The 22563-nt window shown below is 37.7% G+C and overlaps 1 protein-coding gene and 1 long non-coding RNA gene across 8 annotated transcripts in view; one reads left to right on the top strand and one right to left on the bottom strand.

Annotated features, from left to right (window-relative positions):
* LOC137239736 (uncharacterized) overlaps positions 1–22563 on the top strand; it is a 169812-nt gene that overhangs the window by 78540 nt on the left and 68709 nt on the right. For all 7 annotated transcript variants that reach the window (XM_067765353.1, XM_067765354.1, XM_067765355.1 and 4 more), the window contains 2 exons: positions 2769–2908; positions 2975–3050. In XM_067765353.1, coding sequence (XP_067621454.1) covers positions 2769–2908; positions 2975–3050 — 216 coding nt within the window. The remainder of the gene's footprint in view (positions 1–2768; positions 2909–2974; positions 3051–22563) is intronic.
* Positions 9396–13269, bottom strand: LOC137239741 (uncharacterized). The gene is made up of 2 exons (XR_010949462.1): positions 12290–13269; positions 9396–9602 (listed from the first exon to the last, which is right to left on the bottom strand). It is a non-coding gene; the product is annotated as an uncharacterized lncRNA (long non-coding RNA).

The raw sequence follows: 22563 nt of genomic DNA, 5'->3' as shown, positions 1-22563 counted from the left end.
TAGCTCTGCTAGACGAAAATCCTTTCTACGGCGAACATGTGTCCATGTGTTTGACCCCACATTTGGCTCGACTCGGCTTGCTTGTGTGTTTTCCAAAAGCTATTTGGAGAAATAAGTCCCACGTAACGTGCACGACGTGCTGGTCAGGACAAGTTGTTGTTGTTTTGTAGGTTCACCCCAACCAATGGGTGGGATCACTCCTAAATTGTCATCAATACACTCTAATGGGAGTCCGAGAAAAGTTAGTTTCAACGGGTTGGTCCAAAGAGATAGGGGGGTTAGAAACGTTGATTCCTCATTGCAGTTGAAAAGATGGTTGGCAGCATGTGGGGTACATAGGGTATATCGGGGTTGATTCTGGATAAGCCAGAGTTTACCCTATTACAGCATCCAGTTCGAAGTTGAGCTAGAGTGACGCGCTTTTCCCTGGGAAGGAAATCAGATGATTAGCCTAAAAATTGTTTTATGATCAAACATTTTCAGCTAACCGGCTTCGGCACATCTAAACCGCTGGCTTGGCTTTAAATTATATTCCGTGTGCGTGCGAAGTGCCACGGTTATCTTCATTCACAAGACAGGAATAGCCTCCCATTGCGAGCAGACTTACAGTTGTCCAGTTGGTGCACTAAAACCATAGTACACTCTAGCATACTTAACAAAAAGAGTTTTCTTTCCTCTAGCGCAGATCGCTGTGCGACCATAACAGTAACGGAGAGAAACTTGATAATACTCCCAGCAGGGATGTTTGTGCGAAGTCGGATAGGCTCCTTGCTCTTAACGGCAACATTTTCCATATTCTGGCGACCCCGAACTCCTCATTGATTTGGGGGGTGGAAGGTCGGGATGGCCTAGAAGGTCGCATGTGGTCATAACAAATCGTTCCCGAGATGGTCGGGCTTGGTACCGGAACGTACCTGATCTGCATCCGGCAAAGGACCATCAACTCGATAGAACTCCCCAAGGCCTTCGGGGAGTGTCCTTATCGCTACAAAAACAACAACAACAGGAGGCGTCTTCTCCTAGTGACTTAGACATCGAAATCTTCTTCAGACTGCCCGATCATTGTAGTGTATTCGAGGCAGAAGTATCAGCATTACAGAAGCTGCAGTTAGGATAAAGATACACGAAACCCTACTTTTTCAATTCTAAACTACCACTGAACTGTCGCTGATCTCTTCAAGAACCGTGTATATCTCACATGGGTCCCGTGATACAGGAATATGGAGGGAAGCTGCACTGCAGACGAGTTTGCTAAGTAGAATACGATCAGGCAAATTCTTCCCGGATAAGAACGCTCAGGTATGTGCCTTGCCACATGCAAGCCAAAGATAAAGGGCACATCTGCAGTCAAGCCGACGAAAGCTGACTACCAACAAGGATGTCAAACATCTAAACAAACCTAGCCAAAATGGGATCCTAAAAGATCCCGTCACGTTTATATTCTAAGTAATGATGAAATTTCCACATTTGTAGGAGTACCAACTGCGCACTGCCTAATAAGTAGGTATGCCGGAAGGTTAGGAGTGCCTTATTGTCGGTGCTGCATGGTGGATGAAGAGTAGGAAACGGCGGGAGGGGGGGGGGGGGTTGCCCGTTGGAGGATATTGCTGACAACAACACTAGGAAGAAACGGCGATTCACCTTATTTTGTAGCGATAAGGACACGTCCCGAAGGTTTTGGGGAGTGTTATAGATGTTAAAGGTTCTTTGCCGGATATAGATCCGGTACGTTCTGGCCACAAGCACCATTAAGGTACTAGCCCGATCATCTCGGGAACGATTTAATATGACCATATAAAACCTTCTAGATCTTCTCGCCCACTCACCACCGAGATCCATGAGGAACTTGACGTCGGCAGAGCCTCGGTTGCTCATGGATTCGTTGCTGAGTTTTAGAAGCTATAAATAGAAGCAACCCCTTTAATCAGTTTGGTATTTTAGTCGCCTCTTACGACAGGCATACCTGTCGCGGGTATTTTCTAAGCCTCCTAACCCGCTGGCGAGTGAGTAAACTCACCTCGTCTGCAACGGTCCTGCGCTAAGTGGAGCGAGACCGCGTTTCCTGGGAACCCCTTTCAAGATAATCAGCGCCAGGTCGTGGAGTATGACTTCAAGGACTTGAAGCCTTTATCATATATACATACATACATACATGTAAGGCGCGATAACCTCCGAAGAGATTTTAGGCGGAGCTTCTCTTCCAATTTGCGTCGTGGTCCCTTTTAATTTTTCCTACAAATTGGCGGGACGGGACCTACTTGCTTTATGCCGACTCCGAACGGCATCTGCGAGGCAGATGAGTTTTCACTGTGAGCTTTTCATGGCAGAAATACACTCGGAGTGCTTGCCAAACACTGCCGAGGGGCGACCCCGCTTTGAAAAAAATTCTTCTAATTGAAAAACCTTATTTCTAAAATTTTGATGTTGCTTTGCCGGGGGTGTGAACCCAGGGCATTCGGTGTGGTAGGCGGAGCACGCTACCATCACCCCACGGTGAAGCCTTTATCAGGTTCTCCAAGAGGAAAAGTAATGATGTCTTTTCGTGGTATCGCAACGTTACTAATTGTCACAGGCCTATGTGTGCCCTTGGGAAGCCACTTAAACCTAACCTAACCTAATCGATAAATCGCACATCCCTATAAAATACAGTAATTAAAAAGGAAAATAACAATAGCTATTATAAGATGGTCTTGAGTTAGTCGAATGTTGCAAAAATAAAAAAATCTCTTTTTTGCAATTAATAAAAAAATCTCTTTTTTGTATTGCAGGCCAAAATGCAGCAAAGGATAGATGAGAAATTAGATAGCTTGGAAAAGTATGTGCCCTTTATAAATTATCTTCTAGAGTTGGACAAAATAAAATATACGAAGTTTATAAATATTAAACAATGGATTTTGGACAGAAAAAGGTAAATTAAAAAGATATACAATTTGTATCTCCCATGCTAATATATATGTATTTTTTGTATTTTCAGACACCCAATGAATGTGCTAGAAAAGATCGAACAGAGTATTATTACACAATACAGAAACTTGTTTTTGGCTGATGGGGTAAGCGAAGAATAGTAATAATGATCAGTAATTCCTCCTTTGCCTTAACTGAAGACCATTGAGAGCAATAAATCTTCTTCTTCCCCCAGCGGGTTAGGGGGTCAGAATATACCCGCGGTAGGTATGCCTGTCGAAAGAGGCGATTAAAATACCAAACTGATTAAAGGGGTTGCTTCTATTTATAGCTTCTAAAAGGTGGTGGTGAGTGGGCGAGAAGATCTAGAAGGTTTTATGTGGTCATATTAAATCGTTCCGGAGTTGATCGGGCTAGTGCCTTAATGGTGTTTGTCGCTACAACAACAACAACAACAGCACTAAATCTTACTTACCCTTTTTTTAAATTTTAGTTGAAGTTATTTTCCTTCTGGCAACATGATCTACACAGCGATTCCTATGTATGTAAAGCTCGTACAGTTTAAATCTTCTTCTATACTCATTCCGGGAAGGATAATATATCTTTCTGCTCTCTCGAATACTGCAAAGACTATTTTATATTCTTTCAACACATTCCACGATTCCAAGGGCATGTATAAAGATAGAATTCGTGGGATCTTGATGTGAAAGAAATTCCACGAAAAGGAATCGTCGTGTTTGAAGCCTCGTTTAAATACGAATGAGTCGGAAAGGTTCTTCCAGAATCTAATGTAGTGATTGGAACGTGCTCAAGTCATCTAGCAAAGTCGCATAAACATTGCAGCGAACTCAAAATTATTCCCCCAGCGGGTTAGGGGGTCAGAATATACCCGCGGTAGGTATGTCTGTCGTAAGAGGCAACTAAAATACCAGATTCAAGGGGCTGTGTAGCGCAACCTTTCAGGTTGCCAGCGCAATATATAGCTTCTCCAAACCCAATTGTCAACCTCACCTATCCGCAGCGAATCCTGTTTCACTAACAGACGAGGCTCTGGGGGGGAGGGAAGGATGGCCTGAAGGTTTAAGTTGGCCATACAAATCGTTCCCGAGATGGTCGGGCTAGTACCTTAATGGTGCTGTGCGTGGAATTGTGGAGCGTACCGGATCTGTATCCGGCGAAGGACCATCACATCGATAACACTCCCCAAAGCCTTCGGGGAGAAACCTTATCGCTACAACAACAACAACTCAAAATGAGATAAACACATACATGCATACTGCATACTGTCAAAAGATTGCTTAAATTTGACAAAGATCTACTGCGTACCAAATATCTTGAGTCTTGAGGATTTGATGTATCAGGAAAATATGGCAGAGAGTAAATTTATGCGGTCTGAAGGCGCACAATACACACGATGAAATCTCATTAGTAGTATTGCGCAGGCTGATTCCGCTATAGTTGAAGATATTTGCGAACTCTCGTTTCTTATGAATTGAGAAGAACGCGAGAAGAACAAGTTCCAATCAGGAGCATATTCGGCATATCTCACGTTATTAACAATGAAACATGTGCCTTCCATAATATAAGTACGCTCTTTACCTTGTTGTTGTTGTAGCGGTAAGGACACTCCCCGACGGTTTTGGGGAGTGTTTTTGATGTTGATGGTCCTTTGCCGTATGTAGATTCGGTACGTTCCAGTTGTTGTTGTTGTTGTTGTACCAGTGCTTCGCCCATCCAAAAGGTGCGCCCAATCACAAATTGTCGTTAATGTCCTCTAACGGGAGTCCGAGGAAACTTGCTGTTTCAACAGGGGTGGACCATAATGAGAGGGGTATTAGAGGCGTTGGTTCCACAATACAGTCAAAGAGATGGTTGGTGTCATGTAGGGACACATTGCAAGCAGTACATACATTTTGTATGTCGGTGTTGATTCTACATAGGTAAGAGTTTAACCTGTTACAGTAGCCAGATCGTAGTTGAGCTAGAGTGATGCGCGTTTGTGCCATTGCCTGCATTTTCGTCGCTACATTGGAAAAACAGTCCGCATAGAACATTTGCGTTATGCCTGCCGCCGCCGCCGATCACTATGTGTTCAAGTAGGCTATTGTATTTTTTTTATGCTGCATGCTGGACCGCCTTAGCACAGCCTCCTCCGGTTACTGTTACTTTCGCTTCATCCACCAGTTGCTCCAAATATTGCAGCCGTTGCTCCGCATGATTCTGCCTATTTGTCTGTGGTATTGTTATCTGTCCTTTCACATACGTTTTTATTTTTCCCAAATAGTCTGGGGTGGATCATTGGAGAGTAGGCTGCTAAACGCAGAACTTCCACCTGGCCATTTAAAGCACAAGCTGCCGCTGCCTCGGTTGTGGAATTGTATGGAGCGTTGTGGCACACTAAAACGAAATGATTTAGGTAGTTTCCCTGCTCCTCCCAACGTTGAAAAATTGTCCAGACCCATGCAGCACATGTGTCCATCCTGAATGAGACCCTCCGTCGGGCGATCGACACCACTCCAGAAGCTGATATTGCCCCAACTAAATGGATGTTGGGACCTCTGGCAGCGGAAAGTAACTGAATGGCTCTCTGACCTACTTCAGACCGTCCTCAGGTGTGGCGGAAAAATAAATTAAAATTTGTCTCATCGATAAACACGGCCTGCTTTCCATTTTGAACATCCATGTCAAAGGCACTACGCTACCGACTGTCTTACACCCCAAAATATTGGGTGTGACGTTCGATCAGGATCTACATTTTGGTGAGCATGCAGCGGCAGTTGTACCGAAAATCCAGTCGTAATAAAATCCTCAAATCTTTTTTTTTTTTTTTTTTTTTTAATAAGTCATGAAAAAAACCCTAAAAATCAAAGTCGAAAAAAAGTAAAAAAAATGAAATTTTGCAGGCTCGAAAATTATTTTTTTGGGTATGCGTAGTGGAACTTTTTTCCTGAGTCCAAATCCTATCGAAATATCGTGGCCCATATTTTGTGGCCTAACAGCTTATAAAAAGGCCACGCGCTAGAAATCATGTTATAGTGCCGTAGTATTGCGTATACCATTTTCTGTTGGATGAAAAGTGAACCAAAGCCACGGTTGATGGTGCCGTTTGGGCATTACTCTTTTGAGAGAAAATGTAACTGCTTAACAGAATACTTGCATTAGATCGGGTCGTTTATGAAACTTTCGATTATTAAGAATTAGGGATTTAGTATGTATGGGTCGTCTAGGAAGAAGTGAGTCTTTTATATTGATCGTTCAGCCTAACGGCGTGAACAGTAGTCTTATGAAATTGTTTCCGAAACGTACTTGTCATCCGATGCGATGATTGCAAGTATTAGTACTTTTTCACGTGAAAGGGTTCAGTCCTAGCGCATAATTCGTATTTTTTTGAAACCGGCCCCAGCTCAAGGTTATTTTTACTACCTTTATTTTAGTTTCGTTTGATGTGTTTTCCGCCAATTTCCATACAAAGTTAGAGACTCCTGCAATACATTTTTGAGTAACTTACTAGAGAGCTAGATTCTTGAAACTTAGAACCCACATCGGAACCCGGTGACAATTTATCGTGAGGGAAAAAAACTTTGGTTGGTGGTCCAGGAATCGTGAATATTCTAAAAATTACCGAACTTAGGGTTTTTACTTTCGATAAATCAGAGATCTGAAACTTTGAGCGATGATTTGTGCTCTATTGGGTTGTAATATTTAGGATAAAAGAGTTTTCTAGATAGGACAGGGATCTAGATATTAAGGAGGTATTTAGAAAGTTCATTTACAACATGTGGAATCTTGCTACCGCTATTGGAGTAACTTCCAGTATAGCTAGATCCTTCAAACTCAGAACTTTCTTCAAAATCACATGTCAGTGCAACATAAAGGGAACAAGTTTTCGCTGGGCCGTCTATGGACGGTGAAAATTCAAAAAAATGGTCCGAACTTGGCAATTTTGCTTTAGTGTTTTTGGGAACTTTCCGATAACCCAGAAATCTTAAACATTGAAGGAAACTTTGGGCTCTATTTATGATAAATGTAAAGCGCGATAACCTGCGAAAATGTTTTAGACCGAGCTTCTCTTATAATTTGCGTCGTGCTCCTTGCCAACCCCGAACGGCATCTGCAAGGCAGATGAATTTTCACTGAGACGCTTTTCATGCCAGAAATACACTCGGATTGCTAACCAAATCACTGCCGAAGGGTTGCACCGCTTACAAAACTTTCTTCTAATTGAAAAACTAGTTTCTAAAAATTTAATGTTGCTTTGCCCGGGGCGTGAACCCATGATCTTCGGTGTGGTGGGCGGGCGGAGCACGCTACCACCACATGTTTGGTGACCGCCATGTCAGGTTATAATAATTAGCAAAAAGGAAATTCCATATTGGGCAGGGATCGAGATATCTCGAAAGTCCATTTACAACATATGGATTCTTGCCACCGCTATTTAATTCAGAATCTGTTACATAACCGCTTGTTCTGCGAGAGGAGAAGTGGCGGCTAGACATGGTTGTATACCGGTCGGCTTTGGGGCGCTGTTCTTGCCATGTATACTTCCCACTGTTATATAGCAAAAAAACTGCATGCCTAGATTGTTAAACAACAAGAAAAGGCGATAGGCTAAAAGCGGGAGAAATAAACTGTCCGTGTCAGGTTGGAGCCTTGCAACCCCTTCTATTCACAAGAAGTGAACAGCCTTGAACTCCACTATGGCTCCGTCAACCGAATGCTGTTCCCCAGTGCCTGACAAACGTCCTTCACTAAATCTTCAGTGCATGCCCCTCTACTGTCCCAACTCACCTTGCAACTTGCCACAAGGGCAACACCTGCACCAACAAAGAATAAGTTTAGCCTTACATATCATATATATTATTTCTAATTGCTGTTTTTATGTGCAGGTCCCTTTTTCGCTCTTATTTGGAATCCAAATCTATAAATAAAGTTTTGGTTGTAAAGCAGGCATCGGCAAATTGGAAATGCAGATGTGTTAGAGCGCGATAATCGCGCACATCACTTGAGGCATCGCTTTGCTTAGTTGATTCGCTTATTAGCAAGCAACAAGACAAGATCGTTTGTTATTATATTTTTAATGCGCACAATGGGAAGCAAAAGGTTTGTACAATTAAATACATACATTGTATTTGCGCAAAAGGGTTGGTCAACATTAAATGTGACCAGGCCTATGAAAAGGTGGCTATGACTCAACAATTGACAGTTTACCCCCACAAAAGTTATTTCCAATTATTTTATTTCAAAAGTAAAAAACTAATTTATCCTTATTCACTTTGATTCTATAAGTTAGCTTTCAAAAATCTGATCTTGCTTAATGTTCCTTTAACCACAAGCATTTGCATACAAATTCAAGCTCTTTTAAATATGTACATACATGTGTACGATGATTTATCAAAAAAATAAATATATGTGTTTGTGGTATCTATATGTTGTCACATTAGCATGAACTCACCTCGCTTTTGTCAACTGGGTTTGGTACGAAAGACGGCGTATGAAGCTGAAAGTGGAGAAAAATATACAACAACAATACATATAGGGTACTCAGTTACTAGGGCATTGATCGAATAACCAAGATCAAAGAGCTTTAGTTTTGATGTTTTTGATATTTAGGTTTTCTTTTAGTTTTTGACTTTTATTTCGGTGAAAAAAAAAATACTTATAGTGAAATTAATAAAATGAAAAATAATCGCGCAAGTATGTTAAAAATAAAAAAGTGCAAACGCAAAAAGTGAAAAAAAAGAAATATTAATTAAATTAAATAAAATTCAGTACTGTGACCAGATGACATGTAAAATTCGTCTAAAAAAACTGACTTCATAATATTTTTGAACCTTGATGATAAAAAAATATTAATTTCATAAAAATTAATAAAACTCAATAAATAAAATTGTGTGCAAAAGCGGAATCAGAAAGTTACATTTGCAAAAGCAACAACTTAATTCATTTAATAAAAAAATAAAAATAATTTCCACAGACAATTTTTTTTGTTTTTTTTTTGCTAATGTAATTTACTTCAATGATTTTAAAAATTTGTATTGTAATTAATTTAAAAGAAATCTCAAAAAAAGATCAGAAAAAAAAATGCAAAGAGGAAGTTTTGCAAATTACATCCACTTACGAGCTTTTGCACACAAGTGACTGCTTTAGTATATGCTTGCGTGGGTGTAAACCAATTCAAAAAGAAACGCAATCAAAATAATGTCGTAAAAAAAAATCCGAAAGCAATTAAAACTGTTTAATAAATTGAAAATCGGTTATATAAAAAAATAGATATTACACTATGTAACACTTAAAAATACCTGCGCAGTGAGGCTATTTTCTTGTTGTACAGCAAGAATTGTAATAAATTAGTTCTATCTTTATCTGGGTAAATTTTTAGTAGGTTCTATGCAGTAGAAATTTGGGCCTTTCCAACAGTAAAAATGTCGGTTTTAAAGATTCACGAGAAGTTTGATCGTGTTAAAAATACACTAAAATGAACAATGTAAGTATTTATGCACAAAAATTGATTGATTTATTAGTTTTCGCTTTCAGAATCATCGCTCATCGCATCATCTATGAACTCCTGTTCACCTGGATCATTTATATTTGTAAAGATAGTCGGATAATAGCGGTGGTTACATTCCTCATTTTGTGATGTGACCGCACAAAGTTTTCCATCCACAACGGCCGGTGCCCCAGAATCTCCATAGCATACACTGAAAGAAAAAGACTGGTAAAATCAATCGAAATACGGGTCAATTCAACCGAAATTTCTGTCAATTTTTATCCATCGCAACAAGATGTTGAATCAACTGCGCACAAATCGTTGATTCCTAATTGACCGTTTTAGTAGTCAAATAAACCAAAAAAAATGTTTCATTATATTTTACCCATAGTTTTGTTAAATTAAGAATTATTACTGTCGCTCTAGGAATACCAATCAAAACTGTTAATATGAAAGCGATTTCTGTTCTTTTGAAATTATCAGTGAAAACTGTTAAATTAACAGAGTTTATTGTCAAAATGACACTACCAGTGAAATCTATTGAAATAACAGATACTTCTGTTTTTTTTTAGATTAATAACGTAAACTTTTACATCAACAGAGTTTGCTGTTCATATGACATTAATACCTGTGGAAAAAATAAAAGCCGGATAAACATATATTTAAACTTACGTAGTTTTTTATTTATATAAATTACACATAAGTACATTTCATTTCTAATGATTTTATTCTATATTTAGTAATATTAATTAAAATAATAATAACTTAAATCTGAATTCAAATAAACAAAACTTGTTCCGAATTACCATCGACAGCTTTGTACGAAAGTATATTGCCATATATATACATACGTAAATACGGACTACATAAATACGCATGATTGCTACATACATATTAACACACGCGTTAGTACATGCTCTAGCGAACCCCATTGGCGTCGGTTTCAAGAACTTAATTTCAACTTTTTCTTAAGAAATTTTCATCATATTGTTATATTATAATTATAGTTATATTTGTGTACGCACATTTGATATAAAATGTTTCAATTTTCTTTGAATTTAAAACAAAAATCGGACAAATAAGTACATATGTACATATGTACTTACTAACCGAACTTCAATTGGGCGTACATCAAATATGCTGGCACACATTAAACATTATACACTTTTGATTCAAGGTTCGATTCGAGCTCAAGGCCAGAACAATAATTTTTTTCTAATGATAATTATTGTTATTTTTTAATTTTTCTAAATTTGAAAAAATGTATTTTGTTTTTGGAATAGTAAGTAGAAAATTTTTCAGACAACCTGCCATAGCTGCGCGGATAGATAGATTTATTTCGAAGGGTGCTAAGCCTTCATCACCAATACGCTTTAGGCACGCTGCGCTAACCATTCAGCTATACAGCGGTGGTTTGTTTGACTGACAAATTCCTACTTCTATGCCTTTTTACCAAGGTATATTCAGTGTTGCGCCATCTGTTGCATATCACTGATAATGCTGGATTTGTTTATTGTCAATTACTTTGTTTTGACATTCCCTTGAAAAATCCTGCGCAGCTATGGCAGGTTGTCTGACAAATTTTCTACTTACTATTCCAAAAACAAAATACAATTTTTCAAATTTAGAAAAATTAAAAAATAACAATAATTATCATTAGAAAAAAATTATTGTTCCGGCCTTGAGCTCGAATCGAACCTTGAATCATTTATCAATAGGCCGATAAAAAACAAAAATATTATACACTTTTATTAAACGCACTTTCACCAAATTTTATTTTTTATAATTTATTGAATTTATAGTTTTGAACTTCGCTGCGCGCCACTTCACTTTTCTCATAGAAATGAAAATAGTAGTCACGAAACTGATTCTCAATTCTTTCAGTTGCAGCTCATTCTCAATTTCTTCTCTCGCATGTAGAGTTGCCACACTTGATTGTTTCGAACAAAACTTGTAGTATAAATGTTTGACATAACATTTTAAATATAGAACTTGTAAGTTATAGAAAAGTAAAGAATCAAATCGCAGGAAGGTAATTCACCACTGGAGTAACTTTACATGTAATTCGGCAAGTTTAATTCTCGTAACACTTTAAGATGAAACGATTCCAAAACAACTCAAACTTTTATGTTGTCGGAAACATCAACATTAAAAAATAATGTTTTTTAATATCTTATTAGATTCGTTCGCGTGAGTGAAAATTCGTAAAGACTTGAACAAAATGTTACTAACTTTGGAAAAATCCTGTGCGGTCAAAAAAAAATTTTTGCAACAAGAGGGCGCAATTTTGCATTTCGCTTCGAGGAGAAGTTGCAAAATTGTATTGATAAATAGGTGCCCCGGTATCGCATAATTTTTTGCAGTGTTATGCACAGTAAATTCAAAAAAGGGGTTTTTTTCTTTTGAATTGATAACTGAAAAACTGGTTTTTTGTTTTTTCCCCAATTTGTTTATTTTTGTATTTGGTGGTTTTCTTATTTTGGTGTTCTTTTCTTTAACAAGTGGCACCATCGTCATAAATACAAAGCAGAGAGCGCAGTGAGCGTAAATTCTCTTTGAATGCATTGACTGTTGTTCGCTGTTGAATTGACCAGTAAGATCAGTTGTGTTAACAGAAAAATCAGTTAGATTAATTAGGAATCTGTCAATTTTACAGAATTTTTTTAATTTAAGAGCGACAATTTCTTTTCTGTTTAAATGGCTAAACTGATTTGTTCGCTTGACAAAGAACTCGGTTGAATTAACCATAATTCGATCAATTTCACCGAATCTCCGTTAAGTCAAGAACAACAGAACCGATTTGTTGATTTTACCGGCACCATTTCTTTCAGTGTACATATATAAGTTTAACAACCTGCAGTACAAATCATTGTTTGTGTTAAAATTAAACCATCTCACCATAACGTCTCCCACATTCGTTGAATGAGAATACACTAGTACACTAGTAGAATACAATAGTACTTTTGAGTGTAGGTGAAGGATTTCCATTGTTTGTTGTAAAACCCCAGCCATTAACTCGCATTTTGTGCAATCGGTTTTTAAGTATAAACTGAAGCAAATTGAATTTGTGGCCGCTATTTATACATAATTGGGTGGTGTGAATAACAAATAAACAATAGCCTTTACTCAGATTTTAGTTTTAGTCAGGGCTGGATTAACATGTAGGCAGAATAGGCAGTTGCTTGGGCCCCACGATTTTAGGGGGCCCCCGAAAAATTAAAAAGACCTAAAATTTTCTTACAAACATAAAATTCTAGAGAGTGAAAGAAAAATATAATCACAACTGAAAATAAATTTTACTCAAATAAATAAAACTCAATTACCGCATTCATAAGGCGACGACCGACAAACTAGCTTATTATTCTAGTCTACGACCCTTTTAAACTTGTTTTATATCTAAGTTGCCGTGGTCTTTAACCGATCCCGTCCATTTGTACTAGACATATTTTCTGCTATTGGGAAAATTTGTGTACCTAATTTTATTACGATACGTTAATCTTTCTTTGAGCTATGGCTCCCGAAACCTAGAAAATTGCTTAGTCATAAAAGGGGCGGTGCCACACCCATTTTAAAAAATTTTAGTGTTCCAATTTAATGTTATAATTTAATTTAGAAAGTAAAATTCTATTGATACAAAGCTTTTTTTCGCTAAGATATAGCTTATTATTTTCGTCTACGACCCTTTTAAAAATCTTTTGTATAAAAGTGGGCGTGGTCTTTAACCGATCTCGTCCATTTTTTCTAGAAACATTTCCTGCTATAGGGAAAATTTGTGTACCAAATTTTATAACGATCCGTTAATTTTTCTTCGATTTATGGCTCCCGAAACATAGAAAATTCCTTAGTCATAAAAGGGGCGGTGCCACGCCCATTTTTCTAAATTTGAAATTTTTCCTGTTGTTATAAATACACTGGGGAAATGAAATACCATTGATATAAAGCTCTTTTTTGCAAAGATATGGCTTATTTTATTCGTCTACGACCCTTTTAAAAATCTTTTATTTAAAAGTGGGCGTGGCCCTTAACCGATTTCGTAAATTTTTCTTCAAAGCAATCCTGATAGTAAAGGTAACCTCTCCGCCGAATTTTGTTACGATAGGTTTAACGATTTTTGATTTATGATTAATAATATTTGTAAAATTGATTTTACACAAGTGCGCGGTGCCACGCCCATTTAAAAAAATTTTTTGAAATTTTTATCAAGAGTCTCAATATCATCCCACACGTCAAATTTCAACATTTTAGGTGTATTCTTTACTAAATAATCAAGTTTTTTGTGTTTTCCAAAATGTTATGTCTATAAAAGGTGCGCGTGGTTATCATCCGATTTCGTGATTTCGCTCATTTTCAATACCAATATATTCTGGGTCCAGATAAGCTCGTGTACCAAATTTGGTGAAGATATCTCAATATTTACTCAAGTTATCGTGTTAACGGACAGACGGACGAATGGACGGACGGACAGGGCTCAATCAAATTTTTTTTTCAACACGGATGATTTTGATATATGGAAGTCTATACTATCTCGATTGAGCATAAAAAGGTTTATAACTTTTCTTCAGTTGGAAGGTCATACTGGTGAAGGTCTAGCGAATCAAACTTTAAAGTTTCTTACTGAAGACTGTGCTTTAGATTTTCAAAATTGTAGATTTTTTCGCCATTATGCAGACATTTATATAATTTTTTTCCGCTTCCACCTATCGTTCGGGCGTATTAAAAAATAAAATAAACAATGAGAAAACTTTGAAGACATTGTCAACTACACGCTGGGAAGCACATTCGAATGCGACGCATGCAGTTTACGATTCATTTGATATCATATTAGAGGCTATAGAAGTCATTGCTGATGATGAATTACAAAATACTGATACTCGTTATGAGGCGACGTGTACCGTGAATAAAATGCAAAAATTCGAATTTGGTTTCATGTTGATTTTATGGAACTCTATTTTGACTGCTATGCGTTCAGTGAGTAAGTCATTGCAAAGTGAAAAGCAGATTTGCAAACGTGTGGTTTTTTGTACGGATTGTTAGAAGAGAGTTTAGTTTCATTCCGTGAAAAGTTCAATGATTTCGAAAAAACAAAACAATTATTACCTGGTGTAGGTTATAGAGAAATCGTAAAACGTTTTCGTCGTTGAAAAAACCAACCTAATGACGGATATGCTCCAGAAGTCCAGAAGTAGAATTTTCGCCTCGCGATGATTTTAGCACAAAAGGTTTTCTCGAAATCATCGACAATCTTCCCAGTGAAATTTAACGACGTGCGAAAGTGTATATGGAAGTTTCAGAGAGATTTGCATTTCTCATCAACTTTTCTCTAAGTGATGGAGACCTCCACGAAGCTATAAATAACTAAGTTCGTTTTATTCTAGAGATTGGGAAGAATTTTTCATTGAGATGAAACAATTCCAAAGTTACGTGAACTCCAGATACACTGATAGTCATTTGTATAAGATTCTAATGGAAGATCACTTAACCGATGTATTTCCTAGTACCTAGCTCGTAGGATTTTTTTTTAACATTAATGATCACAAATTGTTCTGCCGAACGATTCTTCTCGCAATTAAAAAGAATCAAAGCTGCTGAAAGAGCTACAACGCGACAAGAGCGTCTCGAGTTGTTAGGTATACTTTGCATTGAGTCAGATTTATTGAACAAAATCGATATTGATGATATAATTGATGAATTTGCCGAAAACAAATGTAGAAAACGACATGTTTAAAATGTAGATAGTAATTTTATTGATATTATTACATTGTGACAATAAAATTTTTATGAAAGATGTAAGTTTGTATATTTTAATTCAAAAAAGAAGGGAAAGGACGTAAAAAAATGGCCCCCAAATTGATGGTTTCCTAGGGCCCCGTTGAGGGTTAATCCGGCCCTGGTTAGAGTTATACAACACTCGGCTCATTTTAGTTTAAGTTTTCGGCTGAAAATGTGTGCCAAAATTCTAAACACCTAATTAGTAAGAACAACAAAACTTCTAAAAACAACATTTTCTTAGAATTTTTATGATGTGTACAAAGCGTGCAGTTAATTAGTTTTATTTGTTTGCAAACTGCTAACGTGCTCTATCGTACACTGTCACAAATCTAGAATTGGGAAAAGTGCAATACATTTTGAGCAACAAACACCTCGAACTTAAGTGGGTTAACATAATCAGCGTATTTTAAATGGCTGAAGTGTAGCATAAGCATTACGTAATTATGAAATCTCTAACTATATACTAAATGCTCCGTTTGACTTAGGCCCGGCTTTTCAGTACAAGTTCAACTCAGTTAAGCTTCGATTAAACTTATTCTGCGGTGAGTTCTTTCGAAATGGCGTCGAATATACCCAACAAACATTTGGGCTTGAGTAAATTAGAGCTCATGTTGATAACAAGGCATACTTCTAAAATCTCAAGGGTTGTTTCGAAACAGTGCCTCAACTCGAGAATCATAGAATCATAAAGCATAAAATTTAATTATCAACTTGTGGTTCTCTAACTGGAATCAAATGTAAGATTCCATACTTCAGTATTTTCACGAAAAAAAAAATTAAATATATATAATTTAAAAAAATAAATAAATGTGAGGCGCGATAACCTGCGACGAGATTTTAGGCTGAGCTTCTCTTCGAATTTGCGTCGTGCTCCTTTTAATTTTGCCAACAAATTGGCGGGACGGGACGTACTTGTTTTATTCCAACTCCGAACGGTATCTGCAAGGTAGATGAGTTTTCACTGAGAGCTTGCAAAACACTGCCGAGAGGCGACCCCGCTTAAAAAAAATTTTCTGATAATTGAATAAACTTGTTTCTAAAATGTTGATGTTTCTTTGCTCGGGGCGTGAACCCATGATCTCCGGTGTGGTAAGCGGATAACGCTACCATCACACCACGGCGGCCGCCAATCATGTTATAATAATTAGCCAAAAGAGAGAACTCCATATTGGACACGGATCGAGATATTTAAAAAGTCCATTTACAACATCCACTTTTTGCCACCGTTATTTGAATAACTTTCCGTCAAGCTAGTAACTGTCCGGACAATGCAACATGAGGGAAAACTATTTTCGCTAGGTGGTCCAGGGATCGTGTAAATTCAAAAAATAGCCCGAGCTTGGAAATTTTGCTTTCGAGTTATAAGGATTTTCCCAATAACCCAGAGACCTGAAATTTAGAACGAAACTTCGGGCTTATACTATTTTGAAATTATGACTGTCAAGACGCAAATGCGCCGAATCTGCTTAATGACAGCAGGTACTTCGTTTTGTCCTCATTCACCATCAAACCCATCTTTTCCGCTTCTTTTTCCAGTTTGGAGGCAGCAGAACTTACGGTGGCGCGGTTGTTCAGGCTGATGATATTTATGTCGTTAGCATACGTCAGTAATTGCACGCTTTTGTAGAATATTCTTCCAGAGCGGTTGAGTTCTGCAGCATGTTTTATTTTTTCCACCATCAAACTAAAGAAATCACACGTTGGGGAGTCAACCTGACTGAAACTTCGTTTAGTTTCGAATGGCTCGGAGAGATCCTTCTCAATTCTGTTTGCCTGATGGTGTTTTTCAACGTAATTTTGGACAGCCGTATACGTTTCGTGGGGAAACCAAATTCAGACATAAAGGCATATGGGCAGCTGTTCTGTCGCAGGCGGCTTTAAAATCGACGAAGGGGTTGCTGCTGTTGTTGTTGTTGTTGTAGCGATAAGGACACTCCCCGAAGGCCTTGGAGAGTGTTATCGATGTTGATGGTCCTTTGCCGGATGCAGATCCGGTACGTTCCGGTAACAAGCACGATAAAGGTACTAGCCCGACCATCTCGGGAACGATTTGGTGGGAGCACATGCAGCCTTCTAGGCCATACCGCCCTCCCACCCCTGGATCCATCAGGAGTTAGGGGTCGCCAGTGGCTCGGCTGTTAATGAAACAGGATTTGTCACGGGTAGGTGAGGTTGCGCTACACACCCCTTTGAATTAAATTGGTAGTTTAGTCGCCTCTTACGACAGGCATACCTACCGCGGGTATATTCTAAACCCCCTAACCCGCTGGACGAAGAGGTGATATGTGTAAGTTGTTTTCTCGGCTTTTCCAAGATTTGGCGCAGAGTGCAAATCTGGTCCAATCAGTCGGTACACGGTGGGCTTCAATCTTTCGCGCAATACGCTTGACAATTGTGTTGCAAAAGCTATAAATTGCGCAGGCATGCCCTTGAAAGGGTTGTGCTACACAAGCCCTCGAATCAATTGGGTATTTTAGTCGCCTCTTACAACAAGCCTACTTGCCGCGGGATTATTCAAGGCCTCCTAACCCCTTTCTATTTCTGTCTTTCTCTTATTCTCTCTATAGCATGTAATGTAACTGATAGACCCGTGGCAAGAAGGGTGGCGGGAAGGCATGGTGGTAGCCCGGCTGATGCTTGTGAGCATTAAGGCGCGGTTCTTGCCACATTACTCGACCCACAGTCACAAACACTAAATTATGGATATCAAGCCTAGATGAGAAAAATATAGGGACCTGTAAAAGAAAAAGAGAAAGAAGGGGGAAGAAAGCAAGCGGGAGAAAACCGTCCGTGTCAGTTGGAGTCATTCCACCCCTCTTGTTCATGAAACATGAACAACTTTGAACTCCACTATGACTCCGATAACCGAGTGCAGTTCCCTTTTTTTGACGTTCGTCCGTATGTAAATCGTCGTCCGTCAGTAAGTTGCAACACCTAACTCATTCCTAGTGCGCCACAACGGCAACACTCACACTAACACAAAAGAAAACTTAAAGAGCCTGCATTTTTTCGGACACTGTTTCAACCAATAAATTCAAAGTAACGCATTTCCTCTTACAAAAGTTTATTTTCGCAAATTCACATTATTAGCTTATATACTAATGATCTGTAATGATAAATCTAAATTCTATTATTTCTTATTCTGAGCTACGCTCAATCAAGAAAACAAAAAAAAAAAAAAAAAAGATACAGAAATTACAAATTATGATCTGTCTGTATTGACTGGAGTGGATGTTGGTATTTGTCTACTGTTAATGAAAAACTCAATTTCCTTAATAGCAAAATATTGGAGGCCTATGACAAGCACATTCCCGTTCGAACTCGAAAAGTAAAATCTCAATCATGTCCATGGTTTAATAATAATGTTCTGGCTGCTATTAAAGCACGTAATACAGCGTATGGGAACTGGAAGAGAAAAAGGAGTGAGGTGGATTTGGAGCTTTATAAAAATGTGACGAATCATGCCACTAAAATAATTAAAATAGAAAAGCTCAAGTTCTTTTCAGCGCGGCTGAACCCAGATCTCCCCGCAAACGTTTAATGGAGAAATCTAAAAAACCTACGTGTGTGTGGTAAGGCTCCCACTGAATGTACCCTTAGCCCAGATGTGCTTAACACTGCCTTCGTAAATTGTCCTGTGCGTACCTCAAACCCTGTGAATGTTTCGTCTTGCGTATCCGCTCGTTATCCATCTGTTATCTTTGAGTTTTGTACGGTGTCGGAACCTGAAGTCATAAGGTGCATATATAAAATTGGAACCAATGCAATTGGGTTGGATGGAATTGTGATTAAATTCGTCAAAATAATTTTGTCATATATAATAAGCAGCATAACTCACATCATCAACTATGCCATTACGAGCTCATGCTATCCTGAACTGTGGAAAGTAGCTAATGTTCGACCCTGCCCCAAAAATAATAAAGCAAGCTTTCCGGAAGATTTTAGGCCCATAAGTATTTTACCAGTGGTATCTAAAGTGTTTGAAAGCCTGTTAGCTGAACAGATCAACTCGCATGTTACCGGACACAACTTACTTTCGCCAAGTCAGTAAGGTTTTAGAGCTAAACACAGCTGGTCAACAGCTTTGATAAAAATACTTGATGACATACGCGTGTCTGCTTGACTTTTCGAAAGCATTTGACTCAGTCGATCACACACCACTATGTCATAAGCTACATCATTATTTTGGTTTTGGCAGTAACGCTCGGAGGTTGATGGAAAGTTATTTGTTTGACAGGTATCAGTTTGTCAGTAATGGTCCATACTTGGTCCACTGCTTTTCAGTCTTTTTCCTGAATGATGTATTTTATGTCTGCGAATTTGTAAGTATGCGTGCATATGATATTCAGCTTTATTTATCCGATGGTTTTAGCAATATGCATGATATCTGCCTTAAATTAAATAACGATTTATCTGCTATTTTACGTTGGGCGAATAAAAATGGACTTTGTCTAAACGCAGCTAAATCATTTGTTTTGCACATTGCCAGAAAAAGTACCGCAAATCTTACAATACCTGACCTAAGTATTGGGACCGATACGGTGAAGACCGTTAGTCAAGTTAGAAACCTTGGTGTTATAATGAATACTAGTCTTACTGAGACTGATCATATCAACTCCGTGCTAGGAAAGGTGTGTGGGACTCTGCGCAGTTTGCGACAGTCTGCGCCTTTTACGCCATTACATATCAAAAGAAAGCTTGCCATCCAACTCGTTATACCCCTTATTACATACTCGGAGCTGATGTACAATAACCACGACTCAAGATCTACCCATAAAATGGAGGTTGCCTTTAATTATGTCACTAGGTATGTCTATGGCTTACATAAGTTTGAACATATATCCGCTTGGAGATCTAGACTTCTGGGCTGTAACCTGTCTTATTATCAGAAGGCAAGGAGTTGCATTTTTCTGTTTCGCCTGATCCTAACAAAAACACCGGCATACTTGTATAATAAAATCGTATTTAATAGGTCTCTCCGCTCATGCACTCTATCCATACCTATTTTTAATTATGCACCTTCGACTAGGCTGTTTTTTTGTCGACACCACGCGTCTCTGGAATTCAATCCCTGCTTCTGTGAGAAACTCTCTAGACCAAAACAACTATAGACGTATTCTTTACAGCTACTTTTCTAATCTTGAAACTTAAATTGGCTATCTAAAATAATTTCAAACTACTTCTCTATACTTCTTCTATACTTCTTCTATACTACTTTCTTATACTCGTTTTTGTTTTATATTTTTTGATCTGCTCATTTATGTAACTTAAATTACCGTTTAAGCATATTTTGCTTCATATACAAATTTATAATTCAATTGTAATACCTGGTTGTTGTACTCTTAAAAGATTTTAATGTCTTAATGTACTAATGTGATTAAATAAATACAATACAATACAATACAATACAGAAATTACAGTATATAATTTTCAAAGTTTAAAAAAAGATCATATAGTTAACAAAAAAATGAAAATACTCTCCGAAGGGAACACCCTTTACAAAAAAAAAACTATTTCTTACTTATATTAATGCCCCTATTACCGTTTACAACTCAACTCTGGTTGGGTTGAAATTTCGCAATTTGGTATTACAGATTACAACTCAACCTGTCAAAAAAAAATGTCGGTTGATTTGTCTAGTCTAACAACTTTTTGTGGCATTACCGTTTACAACGTTGTGTTAGTGTAGTTGTCAAAGACGTCAAAATATGGTCAAAATCTTACAACTGATTACTAGCAGTTGTCTCATACAATTTTGCAGTTGTTTTGAAAAAATTTATCGTTTTAGAAGACGGTTCACCACCTAATTTTTAAGAAAAATTTTCAAAGTTGGTATCAAAAGACGAGTTTCGACCTCCGATTTAAGAATCCGAAAACAAAAATTTAATTTCTATCATATCATTTCGGTACAAATTTTCATGTGGTTATATTTTGCCAGATTTTTTGTACACATTAATGCAGAAAGTCGTTGGACCTACCCAGGGTTATTATTACAAATCGCGGCCAAAGGCCGCCAACACAGAAAGATCTTCTGTGCAAAAAAAAAACCGTGGATCGGGCCTCATATTTCGGACCCTCGGGCATTTTGTGGGTTTTTGTAAATATTTTGCGACAGAAATACAATTTTTAATTTCCGCTTTCGAATCCTAAAAACGGAGATCGAGACGCGTCTTTTGATACCACCTTTGTAAGAGTTAGATGGTGCACGGGCTCATAAAAAGTTACAAAAACAAAAAATTTAAAGCCGGTAGTTAAACATTTTTTAATCAAACAATAATCAGTAAGGAATCTGAATGTGGCGCATAATTTTTAAATAGGGGTACAGCCTTCCCTCGAAACGGTTTGCGGAAATGGTCCTTAATTTTGTTTAGTAATGAGTAAAATGCTTCCTTTGAAATCTGCAAAATAACTTCATTTGAAGTTCATCATTTGTCACTTAAACATTTTCTTACTTGGTGCTTGGTAGTTCCAATGGATTGGAATGACCACGAGAATGTTTTCCGTATTCGCGACATGTTAATCACCAACATTTTCGCCATTCTAAAATAGATTTCATATCATATATTATCTTGTAATAACAAAATCACTTCTGCAAATGCTTAAATTTTCGCCACAAATTGATCAGCTGTTCACTTATCTGTCAAATTATCACTTTCTGAAGTTGGCAGCACCAATTCAACTTCAACTGAAATAAGTTGTAATTCGTAATACCAAACAGGAGTTGAGTTGTCTGAAAGTTGAGTTGTTTTAATTACAACCCAACTAAGTTGAGTTGTATACCGTAATAGGGGCATAAGCAATAGTTAAAGCGATCAACTAAATATGTGCATACGAATGTGTGTTAGGCAAAAAACATAAAAAGAGAGATTATAACCAGGGCCGGATTAACAAGTAGGCAGCTGCCGGGGCCTCCGAAAAATAATAAAGGCTTCTAAAATTTTCTTACAAACATAAAATTCTAGAGAGTGAAAGAAAAATATAATCAGAACTGAAAATAATTCTTACTCAAATAAATAACTCAATTGACTGCATTCAAAAGGCGATGACCGACGAACTAGACAAGGTTCCTAAAAAGGACATTTCCGACTCATTTGACAAATTTTATTAGCATGCAAAGAAGTGTATTGAAGTGAAAGGAGAATATATTGAATAATAAAAAAGAATTATCTCAAAATGTACACTGGTACATTTATTTTGACTGCTATCCGTTCAGTGAGTAAGTCATTGCAAAGTGAAAAAGCAGATTTGCAAACGTGTGCTTTTTTGTACGGATCGCTAGAAGAGAGTTTAGTTTCATTCCGTGAAGAGTTTAATGATTTCGAGGAAAAAACAAAACAATTATTACTTGGCGTAGGTTATACAGAAATCGTAAGACGTACTCGTCGTAGAAAAAACAACCTAAT

The sequence above is a fragment of the Eurosta solidaginis genome, chromosome 2, assembly GCF_040869045.1.
Source record: "Eurosta solidaginis isolate ZX-2024a chromosome 2, ASM4086904v1, whole genome shotgun sequence".
NCBI lineage: Eukaryota > Metazoa > Arthropoda > Insecta > Diptera > Tephritidae > Eurosta > Eurosta solidaginis.
This window is presented reverse-complemented; position numbering and strand designations above follow the sequence as displayed.